This window comes from Salmo trutta, chromosome 15 (genome assembly GCF_901001165.1).
Source record: "Salmo trutta chromosome 15, fSalTru1.1, whole genome shotgun sequence".
In the NCBI taxonomy this organism is placed as follows: domain Eukaryota; kingdom Metazoa; phylum Chordata; class Actinopteri; order Salmoniformes; family Salmonidae; genus Salmo; species Salmo trutta.
The window spans coordinates 8,268,623-8,294,291 of record NC_042971.1 but is presented as its reverse complement, the minus strand read 5'-3'; the positions used below and the strand labels follow the sequence as shown (position 1 = coordinate 8,294,291).

At 41.3% G+C, this 25,669-nt stretch overlaps 1 protein-coding gene across 1 annotated transcript; it reads left to right on the top strand.

The window, feature by feature from the left end:
* Positions 1–1,072: 1,072 nt before the first annotated feature.
* Positions 1,073–25,624, top strand: LOC115149621 (NLR family CARD domain-containing protein 3-like; the record flags this gene model as incomplete). Its single annotated transcript, XM_029692573.1, has 5 exons — positions 1,073–1,292; positions 1,664–3,428; positions 17,224–17,397; positions 22,384–22,507; positions 25,052–25,624. Coding segments are annotated over 5 exons (2,802 nt in total), but the record flags the coding sequence as incomplete, so codon positions are not given.
* Between the last annotated feature and the right edge of the window lie 45 nt (positions 25,625–25,669).

The window sequence follows — 25,669 nt, the reverse complement described above, 5'->3', positions numbered from 1 at the left end:
AATTTTATCACTTACAACCATAAAATAACCACTTATACCATAACAAACAATTAAACTGACATAAACCAAAATCCCTATAAATGTAGTTATTTAGTTAATTACCAAATTGAGCCGGTCGGTCACATTTGAGAGTTAGGGAGATATATAGCATTTTGCATAAAAAAACATGATTTTTGTCTCTCTGAAATGAAACCATCAAGTGAAAGATTATAAACAAATCCTTGTCTGTGAGAGATGTAATAATTAATACATAATTTCTTTAAACAATAAAAGATAATAATTAATACATAAACAATAAAGAATAAAAGCTCATTTCTGAAAAGTGATATAAAGCGTTTTGGAATGAAACTCTTCTTATGTTTCCCATCTGAGATCAGAGTAGATGAGAGATGTAATGTTTGTCTCTGTTGTGTTGAAGACCAATCAAGCAGGAGAGACCAGCCTCCCGTGTACCCAGCTGTGTTTCCATGAAGAGTGACAAGTCTATGGAACAACCTATAAACTTTAGAGAGGGAGACTTTTCTACTGAACAAAGGTAAGAAGAACTCATGGTCAGTGAGTTAAACAACACTGTCTCTAGTCATTTCTCCTCTCCCATTTTCACATTTATTGTTGTTGTTTTCATAATCCATAGGCTAATCCTTTAGTCCATTTTCACAGTCCTAAAACAATATTAAACAAACACAATGTTCCCTCCCTGTGTGTGTGTGTGTGTGTGTGTGTGTGTGTGTGTGTGTGTGTGTGTGTGTGTGTGTGTGTGTGGTGTGTGTGTGTGTGTGTGTGTGTGTGTGTGTGTGTGTGTGTGTGTACTCCCTGGTTGATTAGATGTAATCTCATGTTTTGTCCACAGAAACCAACAGGAGATATCAGAGTCAGAGATTCTCATTGGTCAGTCTTCCCAGAGTCAACAAACAGACCTGGACTCTGTATTCAGTGTATGTGATCCTGTTATGAACATTTGTTTTGTTTTCCTCAAGTAAAGTTGATCTGTCAATCATTCATTAATGTGTTAATGAGAAAGCATTTCTTCTCTTGCTTAACTTATTTACTTGATTTATTTCAGTTGCTTGAAGAGAAAATTATGACATTTGTGAAGAACGAGCTGAAGATGTTCAAGAGGATTCTTAGTCCAGAACTCCCAGAAGGCTTTGAGAGTCAGAAGCAGGATGAGGAAGTGGTGGATGCTGAAGATGAGAAGCAGGAGAGCAGTGCCAGAGAGGGGGCTCTGAAGATCACACTGCACGTCCTGAGGAAAATGAACCAGAAGGAGCTTGCTGACACACTGGAGAAATGTAAGATCTGTCTGCCTCATGTTGAATGATGTTTTATAACATTTAAAAGCTGTAGCTAAAGTACAGCTAAAGTAGCTGTGTAACTCAATGATATTGTAGCAGCCTTAACACAACACCTAGTGACCTCATCAAGTAGCAGCAGGGATGTGTTGATTAATTTAGAGAGAGAGACAGAGAACATTAATAATACCATCAATAATTCCAATAATAATATAATCAGTCACACCAGTCTGTAATTCATTATGAAAACATTTATACAGTCAGTTAAGAGAATAAATGATTATAATTTAAAATGTTATAACAGTCCAACAATACTGTAGGCATTAAAACAGACGGAATATTAATATCCTCTGTGTTATTTCTTCATTCAGATGAGCTTGCTGTGATTTGCCAACGTGAACTCAAATCTAATCTAAAGAAGAAGTTTCAATGTGTATTTGAGGGGATCGCTAAACAAGGAAACCCAACACTTCTCAATAAGATCTACACAGAGCTCTACATCACAGAGGGTGGAACAGGAGAGGTCAATAATGAACATGAGCTGAGAGAGATTGAGACAACAACCAGGAAACAAGCAAGACCAGAGACTGCAATCAAATGTAACGATATCTTCAAACCCGTAACTGGACAAGACACAGTTTTCAGAACTGTGTTGACAAAGGGAGTCGCTGGCATTGGAAAAACAGTCTCTGTGCAGAAGTTCATTCTGGACTGGGCTGAAGGAAAAGCAAATCAGGATGTCCAATTTGTATTTTCATTCCCTTTTCGGGAGCTGAATTTGATGAAAGAGGACAAACACACTTTCATTGAACTTCTCTATCACTTCTCAATGGAAACCAAACAATCAAGAATCTCCAACTACAACAAGTACAAAGTTCTGTTCATCTTTGATGGTCTGGATGAGTGCCGACTGCCCCTAGACTTCCAGAAGAACAAGATCTGTTGTGACGTCACAGAGTCAACCTCAGTGGATGTTCTGCTGACAAATCTCATCAAGGGAAATCTGCTTCCCTCTGCTCTCCTCTGGATAACTACCCGACCTGCAGCTGCCAATAAGATCCCTTCAGGGTGTGTTGACCAGGTAACAGAGGTACGAGGGTTCAATGACCCACAGAAGGAGGAGTACTTCAGGAAGAGATTCAGTGATGAGGACCTGGCCAGCAGAATCATCTCACACATAAAGACATCAAGGAGCCTCCACATCATGTGCCACATTCCAGTCTTCTGTTGGATTTCTGCAACAGTCCTTGAACACATGCTGAAACATAAGAGAGAAGAGATGCCCAAGACTCTTACTGAGATGTACACACACCTTGTGGTGTTTCATACCAAACAGAAGAATGAAAAGTATCTTGGGAAAGAAGAGACAGGTCCACACTGGAATAAAGAGAGCATTCTGTCACTGGGAAAACTGGCTTTTCAACAGCTTGTGAAAGGCAATCTGATTTTCTATGAAGAAGAACTGAAAGAGGCTGGCATTGATGTCAATGAAGCCTCAGTGTACTCAGGATTGTGCACACAGCTCTTTAAAGAGGAATGTGGGCTGTACCAGGACAAGGTGTACTGCTTTGTCCATCTGAGCATTCAGGAGTTTCTGGCTGCTGTATATGTGTTCCTCTCATTCATCAACAACAATGAGAATCTAATTGACAAACTGCAAACAAACGACAAGCCTGAAGTTACTTTCTACAAGAGTGCTGTGGAAAAAGCCTTACAAAGTGAGACGGGAAACCTGGACCTTTTCCTCCGCTTCCTTCTGGGCCTCTCACTGGAGTCCAATCAGAAGCACTTACGAGGTCTACTGACAAAGTCAAGAAGCAGCTCACAGAGCCATGAAGAAACAGTCAAGTACATCAAGAAGAAAATTGGGGAGAATCACTCTCCAGAGAGGAGCATCAATCTGTTCCACTGTCTGAATGAACTGAATGACCATTCTCTAGTGGAGGAGATCCAAAGCTTCCTGAGAACAGGAAGTCTCTCAAAACCCAAACTGTCACCTGCACAGTGGTCAGCTCTGGTCTTTGTGTTGCTGACTTCAGAAAAGGAGCTGGATGTGTTTGACCTGAATAAATACTCCAGATCAGAGGAAGGTCTTCTGAGGCTGCTGCCAGTGGTCAAAGCCTCCAGAGCTGCTCTGTGAGTAAATAAAATGACATTTAAGAACTAATCATCAGGAAGAAATATTCAGTTTAGAGAAAAATATGTATTATAATATGTATATAATATTATATTGAATAACATATTGAATAAATGCATTGATTTTAACATTTGTATAACATTATGACCGTACAATTCTAGGAGACGGACGATTAATCTATATGTTGGAGAGAATAAACCAAATGCATCTACCGTTGTCCTTCTACACTACTGTTGTTAATTTAACAGTGTGTTTGTGAAGTCATGATGATCTCTTTGTCAGGCTGTCAGGCTGTGGAGTCACAGAGGAAGGCTGTGCTTCTCTGGTCTCAGCGCTGGAGTCAAACCCCTCACACCTGAGAGAGCTGGACCTGAGTAACAATGACCTGAAGGACTCAGGAGTGAAACTGCTCTCTGCTGGACTGGGGAATCCCCACTGCAGACTGGAGACTCTGAGGTCAGTATTCCTGTAGTTGGTCAACAAGTGATAACTGTTCACCAGATCCACATGTGTTTACCAGACACACATAGTCCACACCATGTGTTTGGACAGTGAAGCTTACAGTTTTAAATTTGGTGCTATGCTCCAGCATTTTGGATTTGAGATAGAATGTTTCATATCAGGCAACAGTACAGAATCTCACCTTTTATTTATTTATTCATATATTTTACCATTTAGAAATGCACTTTCTTTACGTAGTTCTCCCATTTGAAGAAGTCTATAAGTCCTAATTATTTGGCCAAATTCACTGATATTGTATTAAAGTAGTCATAAGTTTAGTAGTTGTACCATATTCCATGCCCGCATTGATTACATCAAGCTTGTGATTCTACAAACTTGTTGAATACATTTGCAGTTTGTTTTGGTTGTGTTTTAGATGTTTATCCTAATAGAAACCGAACGGTGAATAATGTCCCGTCATTTTGGAGTCACTTCACTTGTATTGTCAGTAAGAAGACAATATGTTTCTGAACACTTCTACATTCATGTGGATGCTACCATGATTATGAATAATCATTAATGAATCGTTAATGATGATGAATGAGAAAGTTACTGAGACACAAAGGTCAGAATAAATGCTAACCTCTCCTGTTATTGGTAATGGTGAGAGGTTAGCATGTTTTGTTGTAGCCTCTGTTATTGTAATGGTGAGAGGTTAGCATGTTTTGTTGTATCCTCTGTTATTGGTAATGGTGAGAGGTTAGCATGTTTTGTTGGAGCCTCTGTTATTGGTAATGGTGAGAGGTTAGCATGTTTTGTTGTAGCCTCTGTTATTTCTAATGGTGAGAGGTTAGCATGTTTTGTTGTAGCCTCTGTTATTGGTAATGGTGAGAGGTTTACATGTTTTGTTGTAGCCTCTGTTATTGGTAATGGTGAGAGGTTAGCATGTTTTGTTGTAGCCTCTGTTATTGGTAATGGTGAGAGGTTAGCATGTTTTGTTGTTGCCTCTGTTATTGGTAATGGTGAGAGGTTAGCATGTTTTGTTGTAGCCTCTGTTATTGGTAATCAAATCAAATCAAAATCAAATCAAATTTATTTATATAGCCCTTCGTACATCAGCTGAAATCTCAAAGTGCTGTACAGAAACCCAGCCTAAAACCCCAAACAGCAAGCAATGCATGTGAAAGAAGCACGGTGGCTGGGAAAAACTCCCTAGGAAAAACTCCTGAGAAAGGCCAAAAACCTAGGAAGAAACCTAGAGAGGAACCAGGCTATGAGGGGTGGCCAGTCCTCTTCTGGCTGTGCCGGGTGGATATTATAACAGAACATGGTCAAGATGTTAAAATGTTCGTAAATGACCAGCATGGTCAAATAATAATAATCATAGTAATTGTCGAGGGTGCAACAAGCACGTCCGGTGAAACAGGTCAGGGTTCCGTAGCCGCAGGCAGAACAGTTGAAACTGGAGCAGCAGCATGGCCAGGTGGACTGGGGACAGCAAGGAGTCATCATGCCAGGTAGTCCTGAGGCATGGTCCTAGGGCTCAGGTCCTCCGAGAGAAAGAAAGAAAGAAAGAGAGAATTAGAGAGAGCATATTTAAATTCACACAGGACACCGGATAAGACAAGAGAATACTCCAGATGTAACAGACTGACCCTAGCCCCCCGACACATAAACTACTGCAGCATAAATACTGGAGGCTGAGACAGGAGGGATCAGAAGACACTGTGGCCCCATCCGATGATACCCCGGACAGGGCCAAACAGGCAGGATATAACCCCACCCACTTTGCCAAAGCACAGCCCCCACACCACTAGAGGGATATCTACAACCACCAACTTACCGTCCGAAGACAAGGCCGAGTATAGCCCACAAAGATCTCCGCCACGGCACAACCCAAGGGGGGGGCGCCAACCCAGACAGGAAGACCACGTCAGTGGCTCAACCTACTCAAGTGACGCACCCCTCCCATGGACGGCATGGAAGAACACCAGTAAGTCAGTGACTCAGCCCCTGTAAAAGGGTTAGAGGCAGAGAATCCCAGTGGGAAGAGGGGAACCGACAAGGCAGAGACAGCAAGGGCGGTTCGTTGCTCCAGCCTTTCCGTTCACCTTCACACTCCTGGGCCAGACTATACTTAATCATAGGACCTACTGAAGAGATAAGTCTTCAGTAAAGACTTAAAGGTTGAGACTGAGTCTGCGTCTCTCACATGGGTAGGCAGACCATTCCATAAAAATGGAGCTCTATAGGAGAAAGCCCTACCTCCAGCCGTTTGCTTAGAAATTCTAGGGACAATTAGGAGGCCTGCGTCTTGTGACCGTAGCGTACGTGTAGGTATGTACGGCAGGAACAAATCGGAAAGATAGGTAGGAGCAAGCCCATGTAATGCTTTGTAGGTTAGCAGTAAAACCTTGAAATCAGCCCTTGCCTTAACAGGAAGCCAGTGTAGAGAGGCTAGCACTGGAGTAATATAATCACATTTTTTGGTTCTAGTCAGGATTCTAGCAGCCGTATTTAGCACTAACTGAAGTTTGTTTAGTGCTTTATCCGGGTAGCCGGAAAGTAGAGCATTGCAGTAGTCGAGCCTAGAAGTAACAAAAGCATGGATGAATTTTTCTGCGTCATTTTTGGACAGAAAGTTTCTGATTTTTGCAATGTTACGTAGATGGAAAAAAGCTGTCCTTGAAGCAATCTTGATATATTCTTCAAAAGAGAGATCAGGGTCCAGAGTAATGCCGAGGTCCTTCACAGTTTTATTTGAGACGACTGTACAACCATCCAGATTAATTGTCAGATTCAACAGAAGATCTCTTTGTTTCTTGGGACCTAGGACAAGCATCTCTGTTTTGTCCGAGTTTAAAAGTAGAAAATTTGCAGCCATCCACTTCCTTATGTCTGAAACACAGGCTTCTAGCGAGGGCAATTTTGGGGCTTCACCATGTTTCATTGAAATGTACAGCTGTGTGTCGTCCGCATAGCAGTGAAATTTAACATTATGTTTTCGAATAACATCCCCAAGAGGTAAAATATATAGTGAAAACAATAGTGGTCCTAGAACGGAACCTTGAGGAACACCGAAATGTACAATGGATTTGTCAGAGGACGAACCATTCACAGAGACAAACTGATATCTTTCCGACAGATAAGATCTAAACCAGGCCAGAACTTGTCCATGTAGACCAATTTGGGTTTCCAATCTCTCCAAAAGAATGTGGTGATCGATGGTATCAAAAGCGGCACTAAGATCTAGGAGCATGAGGACAGATGCAGAGCCTCGGTCTGACGTCATTAAAAGGTCATTTACCACCTTCACAAGTGCAGTCTCAGTGCTATGATGGGGTCTAAAACCAGACTGAAGCGTTTCGTATACATTGTTTGTCTTCAGGAAGGCAGTGAGTTGCTGCGCAACAACTTTTTCTAAAATTTTTGAGAGGAATGGTAGATTCGATATAGGCCGATAGTTTTTTATAATTTCTGGGTCAAGATTCGGCTTTTTCAAGAGAGGCTTTATTACTGGCACTTTTAGTGAGCTTGGTACACATCCGGTGGATAGAGAGCCGTTTATTATGTTCAACATAGGAGGGCCAAGCACAGGAAGCAGCTCTTTCAGTAGTTTAGTTGGAATAGGGTCCAGTATGCAGCTTGAGGGTTTGGAGGCCATGATTATTTTCATCATTATGTCAAGAGATATAGTACTAAAACACTTTAGTATCTCCCTTGATCCTAGGTCCTGGCAGAGTTGTGCAGACTCAGGACAATGGAGCCCTGGAGGAATACCCAGATTTAAAGAGGAGTCCGTAATTTGCTTTCTAATGATCATGATCTTTTCCTCAAAGAAGTTTATAAATTTATTACTGCTGAAGTGAAAGCCATCCTCCATTTGCGAATGCTGCTTTTTAGTTAGCTTTGCGACAGTGTCAAAAAGAAATTTCGGATTGTTCTTATTTTCCTCAATTAAGTTGGAAAAATAGGATGATCGTGCAGCAGTGAGGGCTCTTCGATACTGCACGGTACTGTCTTTCCAAGCTAGTCGGAAGACTTCCAGTTTAGTGTGGCGCCATTTCCGTTCAAATTTTCTGGAAGCTTGCTTCAGAGCTCGTGTATTTTCTGTATACCAGGGAGCTAGTTTCTTATGACTGATGTTTTAATTTTTAGGGGTGCAACTGCATCTAGGGTATTGCGCAAGGTTAAATTGAGTTCCTCGGTTAGGTGGTTAACTGATTCTTGTCCTCTGACGTCCTTGGGTAGGCAGAGGGAGTCTGGAAGGGCATCAAGGAATCTTTGGGTTGTCTGAGAATTTATAGCACGACTTTTAATCTTCCTTGGTTGGGGTCGGAGCAGATTATTTGTTGCAATTGTAAACGCAATAAAATGGTGAGAGGTTAGCATGTTTTGTTGTAGCCTCTGTTATTGGTAATGGTGTGAGGTTACCATGTGTTGTTGTAGCCTCTGTTATTGGTAATGGTGAGAGGTTAGCATGTTTTGTTGTAGCCTCTGTTATTGGTAATGGTGAGAGGTTAGCATGTTTTGTTGTAGCCTCTGTAACTTTCTCACTCGTAATTTTTCATGATTGATTTATGATTTGTATTAATCATGGCATCATCAGGATTAATTTAATCGTGTTTAAAAACATGTCATCAAATCTCTTAGACATATGATAAATTCTGTCATCATCCACCATTCAGTTACTGTTGAGCAAGACATAACCCAAAACACAACCAAAACAAACTGCAACTGCAACCAACGAGGTTGGGAACAAATACAAAATGTTTGACTACTTTAATACAATTGGTCAGAATACTTATGACTTCTTCAAATGCGGAGACTAGATACATGAAGCGCTTTTATTTACAATAATAGCTTCACTGTCAAAATAGATATTGTTTGGACTGTGTGTTAAGTTGATGTTTTAAGTCTCCCTATATTTCTGTTACTACGGTGCTATCACTCTGTTATTAGTACGCCTGGGAGTCTCAGTGTTGATGGACCTGGCCTGAGTGCTATGGTAACCATGGTAACCATGTATTGTGGTAATACGGTTCAGTAAACGTTGTTCAACTGGAACATAGTCATTGTGTCATTTTAAGTTAACATTGGTAACAGAGGAGGGTTAATAACTATAATGTGCCACCTCACTTCCACCAGAACAGGTTGTATGAAAGTTGTAAAAATGAACTTGGAATCTGGACACTGGTTGCTAATCTGGACAAGAAAAAGCACTTCGGAGGTATTATCTCTGGAAGGAAGAGCGAGAGATACAGCACTGGAAATATCCCTGGAGGATTTGAACAAGGATGACGGTCTGGGAAATTTGATCAGAGCACTGGATTCTGTGTTTCTTAAAGAAGAGAAAGGCCGTGCCTACGAGGCGTATTCAAACTTTGACAGTCGTACTAGAGACATTTCGGTTGCAATGACGGACAACTTAATGGATTTCGAACAGAGGTACAATAGCAAGTACAACATGGTTCTCCTGGATACAGTGTTACCTTTCAAGTTGCTAGATACTGCCTGTCTGGATGGTAGGGAGCAACAGTTGGCTTTGACTGTGCTGACTTTTGCGTCCAAAAAAATTGGGGTGAAAAGACGTCTGTCGCACCAATGTGAGTGACGTATCATATTACACTGAGCAGCAGAGAAAACACGTCACGTTCTCAAGACAACCAGAAGAGGGCTCCATTGCCCGGCACAAATCCACTGGACAGATATGGAGGAGGTCAACATGTGCTATTTATCAAAGCACCACTGGGTTAAAGACTGTCCTCATAAAAATTAACAAGTTAAACTAACAGAGGAAAATATAAACACAGAGATTGAGCAACATTACATCAAACTAATCTGCTTCTGATACTGAGATCTTTATAGTTGAATCCTTAGGATCTGCTGTGATTGATACTCAATCAATCAATCAAATGTATTTATAAAGCCCTTCTTACATCAGCTGATGTCACAAAGTGCTGTACAGAAACCCAGCCTAAAACCCCAAACAGCAAGCAATGCAGGTGTTGAAGCACGGTGGCTAGGAAAAACTCCCTAGAAAGGCCAGAACCTAGGAAGAAACCTAGAGAGGAACCAGGCTATGAAGGGTGGCCAGTCCTCTTCTGGCTGTGCCGGGTGGAGATTATAACAGAACATGGCCAAGATGTTCAAATGTTCATAGATGACCAGCAGGGTCAAATAATAATAATCACAGTGGTTGTCGAGGGTGATACAGGTCAGCACCTCAGGAGTAAATGTCAGTTGGCTTTTCATAGTCAATCATTCAGAGTATCTCTACCACTCCTGCTGTCTCTAGAGAGTTGAAAACAACAGGTCTGGGACAGGTAGCACGTCCGGTGAACAGGTCAGGGTTCCATAGCTGCAGGCAGAACAGTTGAAACTGGAGCAGCAGCAGGGCCAGGTGGATTGGAGACAGCAAGGTGTCATCAGGCCAGGTAGTCCTGAGGCATGGTCCTAGGGCTCAGGTCCTCCAAGATTTTTATTTTATTTATTTCACCTTTATTTAACCAGGTAGGCAAGTTGAGAACAAGTTCTCATTTACAATTGCGACCTGGCCAAGATAAAGCAAAGCAGTTCGACAACATACAACAACACAGAGTTACACATGGAGTAAAACAACATACAATCAATAATACAGTAGAAAAATAAGACTATATACAATGTGAGCAAATTATGTGAGATAAGGGAGGTAAAGGCAAAAAAGGCCATGGTGGCAGAGTAAATACAATATGGCAAGTAAAACACTAGAATGGTAGATTTGTTATTTGAAGGAAGTTCAAAGTTAAAAATATAAATCATATGGTGCAAAGAGGCAAAATAAATTAAATAAATAAATACAGTAGGGGGAGAGGTAGTTGTTTGGGCTAAATTATAGATGGGCTATGTACAGGTGCAGTGATCTGTGATCTTTTCCTCAAAGAAGTTCATGAATTTATCACTGCTGAAGTGAAAGCCATCCTCTCTCGGGGAATGCTGTTTTTTAGTTAGCTTTGTGACAGTATCAAAAATAAATGTGGGATTGTTCTTATTTTCCACAATTAAGTTGGAATTATAGCATGATCGAGCAGCAGTGAGGGCTCTTCGATACTGCACAGTACTGTCTTTCCAAGCTAGTCGGAAGACTTCCAGTTTGGTGTAGCGCCATTTCCGTTCCAATTTTCTGGAAGCTTGCTTCAGAGTTCGGGTATTTTCTGTATACCAGGGAGCTAGTTTCTTATGACAAATGTTTTTTGTTTTTAGGGTATTGTGCAAGGTTAAATTGAGTTCCTCAGTTAGGTGGTTAACTGATTTTTGTACTTTGACGTCCTCGGGTAGCCTGAGGGAGTCTGGAAGAGCATCTAGGAATCTTTGGGTTGTCCGAGAATTTATAGCCCGACTTTTGATGATCCTTGATTGGGGTCTGAGCAGATTATTTGTGGCGATTTTAAACGTAATATAATGGTGGTCCGATAATCCAGGATTATGAGGAAAAACATTAAGATCCACAACATTTATTCCACAAAACAAAACTAGGTCCAGAGTATAACTGTGGCAGTGAGTAGGTCCGGAGACATGTTGGACAAAACCCACTGAGTCGATGATGGCTCCGAAAGCCTTTTGGAGTGTGTCTGTGGACTTTTCCATGTGAATATTAAAGTCACCAAAAATGTGAATATTATCTGCCATGACTACAAGGTCCGATAGGAATTCAGGGAACTCAGTGAGGAACGCTGTATATGGCCCAGGAGGCCTGTAAATGGTAGCTATAAAAAGTGATTGAGTAGGCTGCATAGATTTCATGACTAGAATCTCAAAAGACGAAACGTCGTTTTTTTTGGTGTAAATTTACATTTGCTATCGTAAATGTTAGCAACACCTCCGCCTTTGCGGGATGCACGGGGGGTTTGGTCACTAGTGAAACCAGGGGGTGAGGCCTCATTTAACACAGTAAATTCATCAGGCTTAAGCCATGTTTCAGTCAGGCCAATCACATCAAGATTATGATCAGTGATTAGTTCATTGACTATAACTGCCTTGGAAGTGAGGGATCTAACATTAAGTAGTCCCATTCTTAGATGTGAGGTATCACAATCTCTTTCAATAATGGCAGGAATGGAGGAGGTCTTTATTTCAGTGAGATTGCTTAGGTGAACACTGCCATGTTTAGATTTGCCCAACCTAGGTCGAGGCACAGACACGGTCTCAATGGTGATAGCTGAGCTGACTACACTGACTGTGCTAGTAGCAGACTCCACTAAGCTGGCAGGCTGGCTAACAGCCTGCTGCCTTGCCTGCACCCTATTTCATTGTGGAGCTAGAGGAGTTAGAGCCCTGTCTATGTTCGTAGATGAGATGAGAGCACCCCTCCAGCTAGGATGGAGTCCGTCACTCCTCAACAGGCCAGGCTTGGTCCTGTTTGTGGGTGAGCCCCAGAAAGAGGGCCAATTATCTACAAATTCTATCTTTTGGGAGGGGCAGAAAACAGTTTTCAACCAGCGATTGAGTTGTGAGACTACTGTAGAACTCATCACTCCCCCTTACTGGCAGGGGGCCAGAGACAATTAATCGATGCCGACACATCTTTCTAGCTGATTTACACACTGAAGCTATGTTGCGCTTGGTGACCTCTGACTGTTTCATCCTAACATCGTTGGTGCCGACGTGGATAACAATATCCCTATACTCTCTACACTCGCCAGTTTTAGCTTTAGCCAGCACCATCTTCAGATTAGCCTTAAAGTCGGTAGCCCTGCCCCCTGGTAAACAGTGTATGATCGCTGGATGATTCGTTTTAAGTCTAATACTGCGGGTAATGGAGTCGCCAATGACTAAGGTTTTCAATTTGTCAGAGCTAATGGTGGGAGGCTTCGGCGTCTTAGACCCCGTAACGGGAGGAGGAGAGACTAGAGAAGGCTCAGCCTCTGACTCCGACTCGCTGCTTAACCAGAGAAACTGGTATTCCACACACAGCAACCATTGTTGGATGAGCAGGAAAATCCAAAGGAAAACACCAGAACTGGTCCAACTTGCAGTACTCTGAACCAGCTACACTTTCGGGTACAACAGGGTCAGCTGACCTGTAACTTATCAGGTTTCAACCAATGGAAAATAGCGAAAAACAGAATGACATACAAAATGATGATGTACTTGAAACAAAGGACTTGTCATTTGACTCAGCTAAACTAGATGAGCTCAGTAATTGAAGGAAACATTGAGTGTTTGAGTGTTTGAGGAAATCAAAGACATTGGCCAAAAATGTGTCTCAACAAGGTGGGTGTGTACACTTAAAGAACTGGAATAGTGCCAAAAGCACATCTAGAGGCTAGAGGTTTAGAGGAGCTGGCTGCTAAGCAACTCCCAAAAGACTCATCTAGTGGCTAGAGGTTTAGAGGAGCTGGCTGCTAAGCAACTCCCAAAAGACTCATCTAGTGGCTAGAGGTTTAGAGGAGCTGGCTGCTAAACAACTCCCAAACGACTCATCTAGAGGCTAGAGGTTTAGAGGAGCTGGCTGCTAAACAGCTCCCAAACGACTCATCTAGTGGCTAGAGGTTTAGAGGAGCTGGCTGCTAAACAGCTCCCAAAAGACTCATCTAGTGGCTAGAGGTTTAGAGGAGCTGGCTGCTAAACAACTCCCAAACGACTCATCTAGTGGCTAGAGGTTTAGAGGAGCTGGCTGCTAAACAACTCCCAAACGACTCATCTAGTGGCTAGAGGTTTAGAGGAGCTGGCTGCTAAACAACTCCCAAAAGACTCATCTAGTGGCTAGAGGTTTAGAGGAGCTGGCTGCTAAGCAACTCCCAAAAGACTCATCTAGTGGCTAGAGGTTTAGAGGAGCTGGCTGCTAAACAACTCCCAAACGGCTCATCTAGAGGCTAGAGGTTTAGAGGAGCTGGCTGCTAAACAGCTCCCAAACGACTCATCTAGTGGCTAGAGGTTTAGAGGAGCTGGCTGCTAAACAACTCCCAAACGACTCATCTAGTGGCTAGAGGTTTAGAGGAGCTGGCTGCTAAACAGCTCCCAAAAGACTCATCTAGTGGCTAGAGGTTTAGAGGAGCTGGCTGCTAAACAACTCCCAAACGACTCATCTAGTGGCTAGAGGTTTAGAGGAGATGGCTGCTAAACAACTCCCAAACGACTCATCTAGTGGCTAGAGGTTTAGAGGAGCTGGCTGCTAAACAACTCCCAAAAGACTCATCTAGTGGCTAGAGGTTTAGAGGAGCTGGCTGCTAAACAACTCCCAAAAGACTCATCTAGTGGCTAGAGGTTTAGAGGAGCTGGCTGCTAAACAACTCCCAAACGGCTCATCTAGAGGCTAGAGGTTTAGAGGAGCTGGCTGCTAAACAACTCCCAAACGACTCATCTAGTGGCTAGAGGTTTAGAGGAGCTGGCTGCTAAACAACTCCCAAACGACTCATCTAGTGGCTAGAGGTTTAGAGGAGCTGGCTGCTAAACAACTCCCAAAAGACTCATCTAGTGGCTAGAGGTTTAGAGGAGCTGGCTGCTAAACAACTCCCAAAAGACTCATCTAGTGGCTAGAGGTTTAGAGGAGCTGGCTGCTAAACAACTCCCAAACGACTCATCTAGAGGCTAGAGGTTTAGAGGAGCTGGCTGCTAAACAGCTCCCAAACGACTCATCTAGTGGCTAGAGGTTTAGAGGAGCTGGCTGCTAAACAACTCCCAAACGACTCATCTAGTGGCTAGAGGTTTAGAGGAGCTGGCTGCTAAACAACTCCCAAAAGACTCATCTAGTGGCTAGAGGTTTAGAGGAGCTGGCTGCTAAGCAACTCCCAAAAGACTCATCTAGTGGCTAGAGGTTTAGAGGAGCTGGCTGCTAAACAACTCCCAAACGGCTCATCTAGAGGCTAGAGGTTTAGAGGAGCTGGCTGCTAAACAGCTCCCAAACGACTCATCTAGTGGCTAGAGGTTTAGAGGAGCTGGCTGCTAAACAACTCCCAACGACTCATCTAGTGGCTAGAGGTTTAGAGGAGCTGGCTGCTAAACAGCTCCCAAAAGACTCATCTAGTGGCTAGAGGTTTAGAGGAGCTGGCTGCTAAACAACTCCCAAACGACTCATCTAGTGGCTAGAGGTTTAGAGGAGATGGCTGCTAAACAACTCCCAAACGACTCATCTAGTGGCTAGAGGTTTAGAGGAGCTGGCTGCTAAACAACTCCCAAAAGACTCATCTAGTGGCTAGAGGTTTAGAGGAGCTGGCTGCTAAACAACTCCCAAAAGACTCATCTAGTGGCTAGAGGTTTAGAGGAGCTGGCTGCTAAACAACTCCCAAACGGCTCATCTAGAGGCTAGAGGTTTAGAGGAGCTGGCTGCTAAACAGCTCCCAAACGACTCATCTAGTGGCTAGAGGTTTAGAGGAGCTGGCTGCTAAACAACTCCCAAACGACTCATCTAGTGGCTAGAGGTTTAGAGGAGCTGGCTGCTAAACAGCTCCCAAAAGACTCATCTAGTGGCTAGAGGTTTAGAGGAGCTGGCTGCTAAACAACTCCCAAACGACTCATCTAGTGGCTAGAGGTTTAGAGGAGCTGGCTGCTAAACAACTCCCAAACGACTCATCTAGTGGCTAGAGGTTTAGAGGAGCTGGCTGCTAAACAACTCCCAAAAGACTCATCTAGTGGCTAGAGGTTTAGAGGAGCTGGCTGCTAAACAACTCCCAAAAGACTCATCTAGTGGCTAGAGGTTTAGAGGAGCTGGCTGCTAAACAACTCCCAAACGACTCATCTAGAGGCTAGAGGTTTAGAGGAGCTGGCTGCTAAACAGCTCCCAAACGACTCATCTAGTGGCTAGAGGTTTAGAGGAGCTGGCTGCTAAACAACTCCCAAACGACTCACCGACATGCACCTCAGAGTCACTCAGACTGCTGCTGACAGTGATCTGCCAGAAACAATGGTAACTTAATTCCATAGACATCAAATCTGCATTTTTGCAGGGAACAGAGCATCAAGGGACATTCACATCTGACCTCCGCCTGAAGCTAAGGGTGAAGGAACACTGTGGAAACTAAACAGGTGTGTATATGGCCTGGCAGGTGCATCACTATACTGGTACAGCAAAGTCAAGGCAACAGTGCTGAGTACAGGTGGAAACTAAACAGGTGTGTGTATGGCCTGCCAGGTGCATCACTATACTGGTACAGCAAAGTCAAGGCAACAGTGCTGAGTACAGGTGGAAAAATGTCACAAGTGGATCCTGCAGTTTTCTATTGACTTGACTGGAGTTACTTGGCTGTCATGTTGATGACTTCATCTGGGGTGGCTCACAGACCTTTGCTACAACTGTGATTCCACACCTCAAAGCTGTTTTCCTGGTCGACCACAAAGGAGCAGCTTGCTGACTGTCTGACTAAAAAGGGAGTATCCAGTCTTGTGCTCCTAAAGGCACTCAGTATTTGAAAGTGGGAGCTTGACTAATACAAATATAAACTGAGTCACACAACCCATTTGTAATGAGGAACTTAAATAATACTTGGGACATTTCATTATTTAGTTGTTTTATTTGTCTTTAAAGAAAAGTGGGAGATTGTTAAGTTCATGTTTTAAGTCTCCCTATATTTCTGTGCTATCACTCTGTTATTAGAACGCCTGGGAGTGTCACTGTTGATGGACCTGGCCTGAGTGTCGTGGTAACCATGGCAACCATGTATTGTGATTATTAGAACACCTGGGAGTGTCAGCGTTGATGGACCTGGCCTGAGTGTCATGGTAACCATGGCAACCATGTATTGTGATTATTAGAACACCTGGGAGTGTCAGCGTTGATGGACCTGGCCTGAGTGTCATGGTAACCATGTATTGTGGATATTAGGGTGCCTGGGAGTGTCAGTGCTGATGGCTCGTTACCTGTATAAAAGACACCTGGGAGCCAGAAATCTTTCTGATTGAGAGGGGGTCAAATACTTATTTCCCTCATTAAAATGCAAATCGATTTATAACATTTTTGACATGCGTTTTTCTGGATATTTTTGTTTTTATTCTGTCTCTCACTGTTCAAATAAACCTACCATTAAAATTATAGACTGATCATTTCTTTGTCAGTGGGCAAATGTACAAAATCAGCAGGGGATCAAATACTTTTTTCCCCCACTGTAAATCTGATACGTCACTGTCTGTTTTCTGACTATTACTGCTTTTTAAACTGGTCTGGTCAGTCTACTCAAATATTTGTACAATTAATGTTTCTATCTACAAGCAATAATTAGATAATTTGTCATTTATAAAAACGATACATTCATTCATTTATGAATAGATATGGCATGTTTCAGGACGCTAATATATCTGAATATGTTAAAAAATATACTGCCACTATTTTCACCACCAAAGAACAGCAGTGTGATTTTAATATGATTTGACTCTTTGCAGGCTGTCAGGCTGTGGAGTCACAGAGGAAGGCTGTGCTTCTCTCGTCTCAGCTCTGAAGTCAAACCCCTCACACCTGAGAGAGCTGGACCTGAGTAACAATGACCTGAAGGATTCAGGAGTGAAGCTGCTCTCTGCTGGACTGGAGGATCCCCACTGCAGACTGGAGACTCTGAGGTCAGTATTCCTGTAGTTGGTCAACAAGTGATAACTGTTCACCAGATACACATGTGTTTACCAGACACACATAGTCCACACCATATACCGTTTAGAAATGAAAGCACTCTATGTATGTAGTTCTCCCATTTGAAGAAGTCTTAATTATTTGGACAAATTCACTTATATTGTATTAAAGTAGTCATAAGTATAGTATTTGGTCCCATATTCCATGCCTGCAGTGATTACATCAAGCTGTGATTCTACTAACTTGTTGAATGCATTTGCAGTTTGTTTTGGTTGTGTTTTAGATGTTTTTCCTAATAGAAACTGAATGGTGAATAATGTCCTGTCATTTTGGAGTCACTTCACTTGTATTGTCAGTAAGAATAGAAGATATTTCTGAACACTTCTACATTCATGTGGATGCTACCATGATTATGAATAATCATTAATGAATCGTTAATGATGATGAATGAGAAAGTTACAGAGACACAAAGGTAGGAATAAATGCTAACCTCTCCTGTTATTGGTAATGGTGAGAGGTTAGCATGTTTTGTTGTAGCCTCTGTTATTGGTAATGGTGAGAGGTTAGCATGTTTTGTTGTAGTCTCTGTTTTTGGTAATGGTGAGAGGTTAGCATGTTTTGTTGTAGCCTCTGTTATTGGTAATGGTGAGAGGTTAGCATGTTTTGTTGTAGCCTCTGTTATTGGTAATGGTGAGAGGTTAGCATGTTTTGTTGTAGCCTCTGTTATTGGTAATAGTGAGAGGTTAGCATGTTTTGTTGTAGCCTCTGTTATTGGTAATGGTGAGAGGTTAGCATGTTTTGTTGTAGCCTCTGTTATTGGTAATGGTGAGAGGTTAGCATGTTTTGTTGTAGCCTCTGTTATTGGTAATGGTGAGAGGTTAGTATGTTTTGTTGTATCCTCTGTTATTGGTAATGGTGAGAGGTTAGCATGTTTTGTTGTAGACTCTGTTATTGGTAATGGTGAGAGGTTAGTATGTTTTGCTGTAGCCTCTGTTATTGGTAATGGTGAGAGGTTAGCATGTTTTGTTGTAGCCTCTGTTATTGGTGATGGTGAGAGGTTAGCATGTTTTGTTGTAGCCTTTGTTATTGGTAATGGTGAGAGGTTAGCATGTTTTGTTGTAGCCTCTGTTATTAGTAATGGTGAGAGGTTAGCATGTTTTGTTGTAGCCTCTGTTTTTAGTAATGGTGAGAGGTTAGCATGTTTAGTTGTAGCCTCTGTTATTGGTAATGGTGAGAGGTGAGCATGTTTTGTTGTAGCCTCTGTTATTGGTAATGGTGAGAGGTTAGCATGTTTTGTTGTAGCCTCTGTTATTGGTAATGGTTAGAGGTTAGCATGTTTTGTTGTAGCCTCTGATATTGGTGATGGTGAGAGGTTAGCATGTTTTGTTGTAGCCTCTGTTATTGGTAATGGTGAGAGGTTAGCATGTTTTGTTGTAGCCTCTGTTATTGGTAAGGGTGAGAGGTTAGCATGTTTTGTTGTAGCGTCTGTTATTGGTAAGGGTGAGAGGTTAGCATGTTTTGTTGTAGCCTCTGTTATTGGTAATGGTGAGAGGTTAGCATGTTTTGTTGTAGCCTCTGTTATTGGTAATGGTGAGAGGTTAGCATGTTTTGTTGTAGCCTCTGTAACTTTCTCAATCATTATTATTCATGATTCATTCATGATTTGTATTAATCATGTTCTCATCAGGTTTCATTTAGTAGTGTTTAGAAACATGTTATCTACTCACTTAGACAGAAAATTATCCAGTCATCATCATTATCCAGTCACCATTTTATTATTGGTCAAAACACAACCAAAACAAACTGCAAATGCAAACAACTAGTTTACAACCAAACACTAATCTTTTGACTACTTTAATACACTATAAGTGAATTGGTCAAAATACTTATGACTTCTTTAAATGGGGGAATAGATACATAAAGTGCTTTTTTTCTCTAAATGGTGAAACATAAATGTATGTAAATATCCTCAAATAAAAGGTGACATTATATACTGTCACCTCATATGAAACATTTGATCTGAAATCCAAAATGTTTGAGTTTAGAGCCACATTTAAAATGTTATCTTCACTGTCAAAATAGATATGGTGTGGACTGTATACTCAATACAATCTAAATCTGATACCTCAATGTCTGTCTTTTGACTGATACTGCTTTTTAAACTGGTCTGGTCAGTCTACTCAAATATTTGTACTATACATGTTTCTATCTGCATGTAATATTATGATCATTTATAATAATGATGCATTCATTAATTTATACATAGATATGGCAGGTTTCAGGACACTGATATATCTGAATATGTTGAGGAAAATGTACTGCCACTATTTTCACCACCAAAGAATAGCAGTGTGATTTTAATATGATTTGACTCTTTGCAGGCTGTCAGGATGTCTAGTCACAGAGGAAGGCTGTGCTTCTCTGGTCTCAGCTCTGGAGTCAAACCCCTCACACCTGAGAGAGCTGGATCTGAGTAACAATGACCTGAAGGATTCAGGAGTGAAGCTGCTCTCTGCTGGACTGGAGCATCCTCACTGCAGACTGGAGACTCTGAGGTCAGTATTCCTGTAGTTGGTCAACAAGAGTGATAACTGTTCACCAGATCCACATGTGTTTCCAAGGCACACATAGTCCTCACCATATGTGTTTGGACAGTGAAGCTTACAGTTTTAAATTTGGTGCTATGCTCCAGCATTTTGGATTTGAGATAGAATGTTTCATATTAGGCAACAGTACAGAATGTCACCTTTTATTTGAGGGAATTCATACATATATTTTACCGTTTCGATGTGAATAATGATGAATAACAAAGTTATAGAGCCACAAATATCAGTATAAATGCTAATCTCCTCTGTTATTGGTAATGGTGAGAGGTTAGCATGTTTTGTTGTAGCCTCTGTTATTGGTAATTGTGAGAGGTTAGCATGTTTTGTTGTAGCCTCTGTTATTGGTAATGGTGAGAGGTTAGCATGTTTTGTTGTAGCGTCTGTTATTGGTAATGGTGAGAGGTTAGCATGTTTTGTTGTAGCCTCTGTTATTGGTAATGGTTAGAGGTTAGCATGTTTTGTTGTATCCTCTGTTATTGGTAATGGTGAGAGGTTAGCATGTTTTGTTGTAGCCTCTGTTTTTGGTAATGGTGAGAGGTTAGCATGTTTTGTTGTAGCCTCTGTTATTGGTAATGGTGAGAGGTTAGCATGTTTTGTTGTAGCCTCTGTTATTGGTAATAGTGAGAGGTTAGCATGTTTTGTTGTAGCCTCTGTTATTGGTAATGGTGAGAGGTTAGCATGTTTTGTTGTAGCCTCTGTTATTGGTAATGGTGAGAGGTTAGCATGTTTTGTTGTAACCTCTGTTATTGGTAATGGTGAGAGGTTAGCATGTTTTGTTGTAGCCTTTGTTATTGGTAATGGTGAGAGGTTAGCATGTTTTGTTGTAGCCTCTGTTATTAGTAATGGTGAGAGGTTAGCATGTTTTGTTGTAGCCTCTGTTTTTAGTAATGGTGAGAGGTTAGCATGTTTAGTTGTAGCCTCTGTTATTGGTAATGGTGAGAGGTGAGCATGTTTTGTTGTAGCCTCTGTTATTGGTAATGGTGAGAGGTTAGCATGTTTTGTTGTAGCCTCTGTTATTGGTAATGGTGAGAGGTTAGCATGTTTTGTTGTAGCCTCTGTTTTTGGTAATGGTGAGAGGTTAGCATGTTTTGTTGTAGCCTCTGTTATTGGTAATGGTGAGAGGTTAGCATGTTTTGTTGTAGCCTCTGTTATTGGTAATGGTGAGAGGTTAGCATGTTTTGTTGTAGCCTCTGTTATTGGTAATAGTGAGAGGTTAGCATGTTTTGTTGTAGCCTCTGTTATTGGTAATGGTGAGAGGTTAGCATGTTTTGTTGTAGTCTCTGTTTTTGGTAATGGTGAGAGGTTAGCATGTTTTGTTGTAGCCTCTGTTATTGGTAATGGTGAGAGGTTAGCATGTTTTGTTGTAGCCTCTGTTATTGGTAATGGTGAGAGGTTAGCATGTTTTGTTGTAGCCTCTGTTATTGGTAATAGTGAGAGGTTAGCATGTTTTGTTGTAGCCTCTGTTATTGGTAATGGTGAGAGGTTAGCATGTTTTGTTGTAGTCTCTGTTATTGGTAATGGTGAGAGGTTAGCATGTTTTGTTGTAGTCTCTGTTAATGGTAATGGTGAGAGGTTAGCATGTTTTGTTGTAGCTTCTGTAACTTTCTCAATCATCATTTTTCGTGATTCGTTCATGATTTTTCTTAATCATTTCATCATCAGGATTCATTTAGTAGTGTTTAAAAACATGTTATCTACTCACTTAGACAGAAAATTACTCCAGTCACAATCCACCATTTTAATATTTGGCAAAACACAACCAAAACACAACCAAAACGCAACCAAAACAAACATGCAAGTGCAATCAACGAGTTGAGTCACAAGCTTAAAATGTAATCATTGTGTTCAAGGAATATCAGACCAAATACTAAAAGTTTGACTATGACCATTTGAAATGGGGGGACTAGATACATAAAGTGCTTTCATTTCTAAATGGTGAAACAGATATGTTTTAAAATACCCTCAAATAAAATGTGACATTATATACTGTCACCTCATATGAAACATTTGATCTGAAATCCAAAATGTTGGAGTATAAAGCCACATTTAAAATGTTATCTTCACTGTAAAAATAGATATGATGTGGACTGTATACTCAATACAATCTAAATCTGATACCACACTGTCTGTCTTTTGACTGATACTGCTTTTAAACTGGTCTGGTCAGTCTACTCAAATATTTGTACTATACATGTTTCTATCTGCATGTAATATTATGATCATTTATAATAATGATGCATTCATTAATTTATACATAGATATGGCAGGTTTCAGGACACTGATATATCTGAATATGTTGAGGAAAATGTACTGCCACTATTTTCACCACCAAAGAATAGCAGTGTGATTTTAATATGATTTGACTCTTTGCAGGCTGTCAGGCTGTGGAGTCACAGAGGAAGGCTGCGCTTCTCTGGTCTCAGCTCTGGAGTCAAACCCCTCACACCTGAGAGAGCTGGACCTGAGTAACAATGACCTGAAGGATTCAGGAGTGAATCTGCTCTCTGCTGGACTGGGGAATCCCCACTGTAAACTGGAGACTCTGAGGTCAGTATTCCTGTAGTTGGTCAACAAGTGATAACTGTTCACCAGATCCACATGTGTTTCCAAGGCACACATAGTCCTCACCATATGTGTTTGGACAGTGAAGCTTACAGTTTTAAATTTGGTGCTATGCTCCAGCATTTTGGATTTGAGATAGAATGTTTCATATTAGGCAACAGTACAGAATGTCACCTTTTATTTGAGGGAATTCATACATATATTTTACCGTTTCGATGTGAATAATGATGAATAACAAAGTTATAGAGCCACAAATATCAGTATAAATGCTAATCTCCTCTGTTATTGGTAATGGTGAGAGGTTAGCATGTTTTGTTGTAGCCTCTGTTATTGGTAATTGTGAGAGGTTAGCATGTTTTGTTACATCCTCTGTTATTGGTAATGGTGTGAGGTTAGCATGTTTTGTTGTAGCCTCTGTTATTGGTAATGGTGAGAGGTTAGCATGTTTTGTTGTAGCCTCTGTTATTGGTAATGGTGAGAGGTTAGCATGTTTTGTTGTAGCCTCTGTTATTGGTAATAGTGAGAGGTTAGCATGTTTTGTTGTAGCCTCTGTTATTGGTAATGGTGAGAGGTTAGCATGTTTTGTTGTAGCCTCTGTTATTGGTAATGGTGAGAGGTTAGCATGTTTTGTTGTAGCCTCTGTTATTGGTAATAGTGAGAGGTTAGCATGTTTTGTTGTAGCGTCTGTTATTGGTAATGGTGAGAGGTTAGCATGTTTTGTTGTAGCCTCTGTAACTTTCTCACTCATTATTATTCATGATTCATTCATGATTTGTATTAATCATGTTATCATCAGGATTCATTTAGTAGTGTTAAGAAACATGTTATCTACTCACTTAGACAGAATATTAATCCAGTCATCATCCACCATTTTAATATTGGGAAAAACACAAAACACAACCAAAACAAACTGCAAATGCAACCAACATTACGACCAGATACTAAACTTTTGACTACTTTAATACACTATGAGTGAATTGGTCAGAATACTTATGACTTCTTCAAATAGGGGGACTAGATACCTGAAGTGCTTTTATTTTACTAAATGGTGAAACAGATATGTATTAAAATACCCACAAATAAAAGGTGACATTATATACTGTCACCTCATATGAAACATTTGATCTGAAATCCAAAATGTTGGAGTTTAGAGCCACATTTAAAATGTTATCTTCACTGTCAAAATAGATATGGTGTGGACTGTATACTCAATACAATCTAAATCTGATACCTCACTGTCTGTCTTTTGACTGATACTGCTTTTAAACTGGTCTGGTCAGTCTACTCAAATATTTGTACTATACATGTTTCTCTCTCTACAAGCAATACTTTGATAATTTGTCATTTCTAATAATGATACATTAATTTATGAATAGATATGGCAGGTTTCAGGACACTGATGTATCTGAATATGTTGAAAAAAATATACTGCCACTATTTTCACCAACAAAGAATAGCAGTGTGATTTTAATATGATTTGACTCTTTGCAGGCTGTCAGGCTGTCTAGTCACAGAGGAAGGCTGTGCTTCTCTGGTCTCAGCTCTGAGGTCAAACCCCTCACACCTGAGAGAGCTGGACCTGAGCTACAATCACCCAGGAGACTCAGGAGTCAGACTGCTCTCTGCTGGACTGGAGGATCCACACTGCAGACTGGAGAAACTCAAGTATGTAGAGGGTTTATGTCAATGTTCATATCAGACATGTTTGACTTTTCAGGCTAGTTAAGACAAACATTCTGACCACCACTTGGACAAAGTTATATGCTGACTGTGTGTGTGTGTGTGTGTGTGTGTGTGTGTGTGTGTGTGTGTGTGTGTGTGTGTGTGTGTGTGTGTGTGTGTGTGTGTGTGTGTGTGTGTGTGTGTGTGTGTGTGTGTGTGTGTGTGTGTGTGTGTGTGTGTGTGTGTGTGTGAGTGTGAGTTCAGGTGTATCCATCAATGACTGTCTGTTCTTCTGCTTACCGCTACAGTGTGGAACATGGTGGAGAGAACAGAATGAAACCTGGGCTTAGAAAATGTGAGTGTTGACTGCTGTGAAGAATATGACTAAGAATAAGTCTTAATTCAAGTTAAGTCAAAGACCACCATCATTACTGACTTGGTCATATTAAATGTCACCTGTTGTTCTACGGAAACAGAAATCAGGGACACCAAAGTTTACAAAGAGTTGATATGACAATGTGTGTGTGTGTGTGTGTGTGTGTGTGTGTGTGTGTGTGTGTGTGTGTGTGTGTGTGTGTGTGTGTGTGTGTGTGTGTGTGTGTGTGTGTGTGTGTAATTAATGCGAATAAGTGTGTATTATATTACCATACAGTATAACATATGATCATTCAACAAGTCTCAAGTTACCTTAACTTCTCCTTTTGATACCTAGAAACATCTACATTAAATGAATTAGTGAAAAGTTAGTTAACATTCTAATGTGAATGATGATGATTTCTAATATTGTGTCTGGTTTCATCCATCAGATGTCTGTGATCTTAAACTGGACCTAAACACAGTAGACAGACACCTCTCTCTGTCTGAGGAGAACAGAAAGGTGACAGGTAGGAGAGAGGAGCAGCAGTATCCTGATCACCCAGAGAGATTTGAGGACTGTAGACAGGTGCTGTGTAGAGAGGGTCTGACTGGGCGCTGTTACTGGGAGGTAGAGTGGAGTGGGTACAGGGCTGGTATAGGAGTGACATATAAAGGAATCAGCAGGAGAGGAAGGGGTGATGACTGTTGGTTTGGATGGAATGACAAGTCCTGGAGTCTGATCTGCTCTGACAACAGATACTCTGCCAGGCATAATAATAACTCCACTAACATAGACGTCCCCTCCTCCAGCTCCCACAGAGTAGGAGTGTATCTGGACTGGTCAGCCGGCACTCTGTCCTTCTATAGAGCCTCCTCTGACACACTGACCCACCTGATCACATTCACCTCCACATTCACTGAGGCCCTCTATCCAGGGTTTTGGGTTTGGGATGATGGCGACTCTGTGTCGCTGAAATAATAACCTGACACACACACACACACACACACACACACACACACACACACACACACACACACACAGGAAACACACCGGACACACACCGGACACACACACACA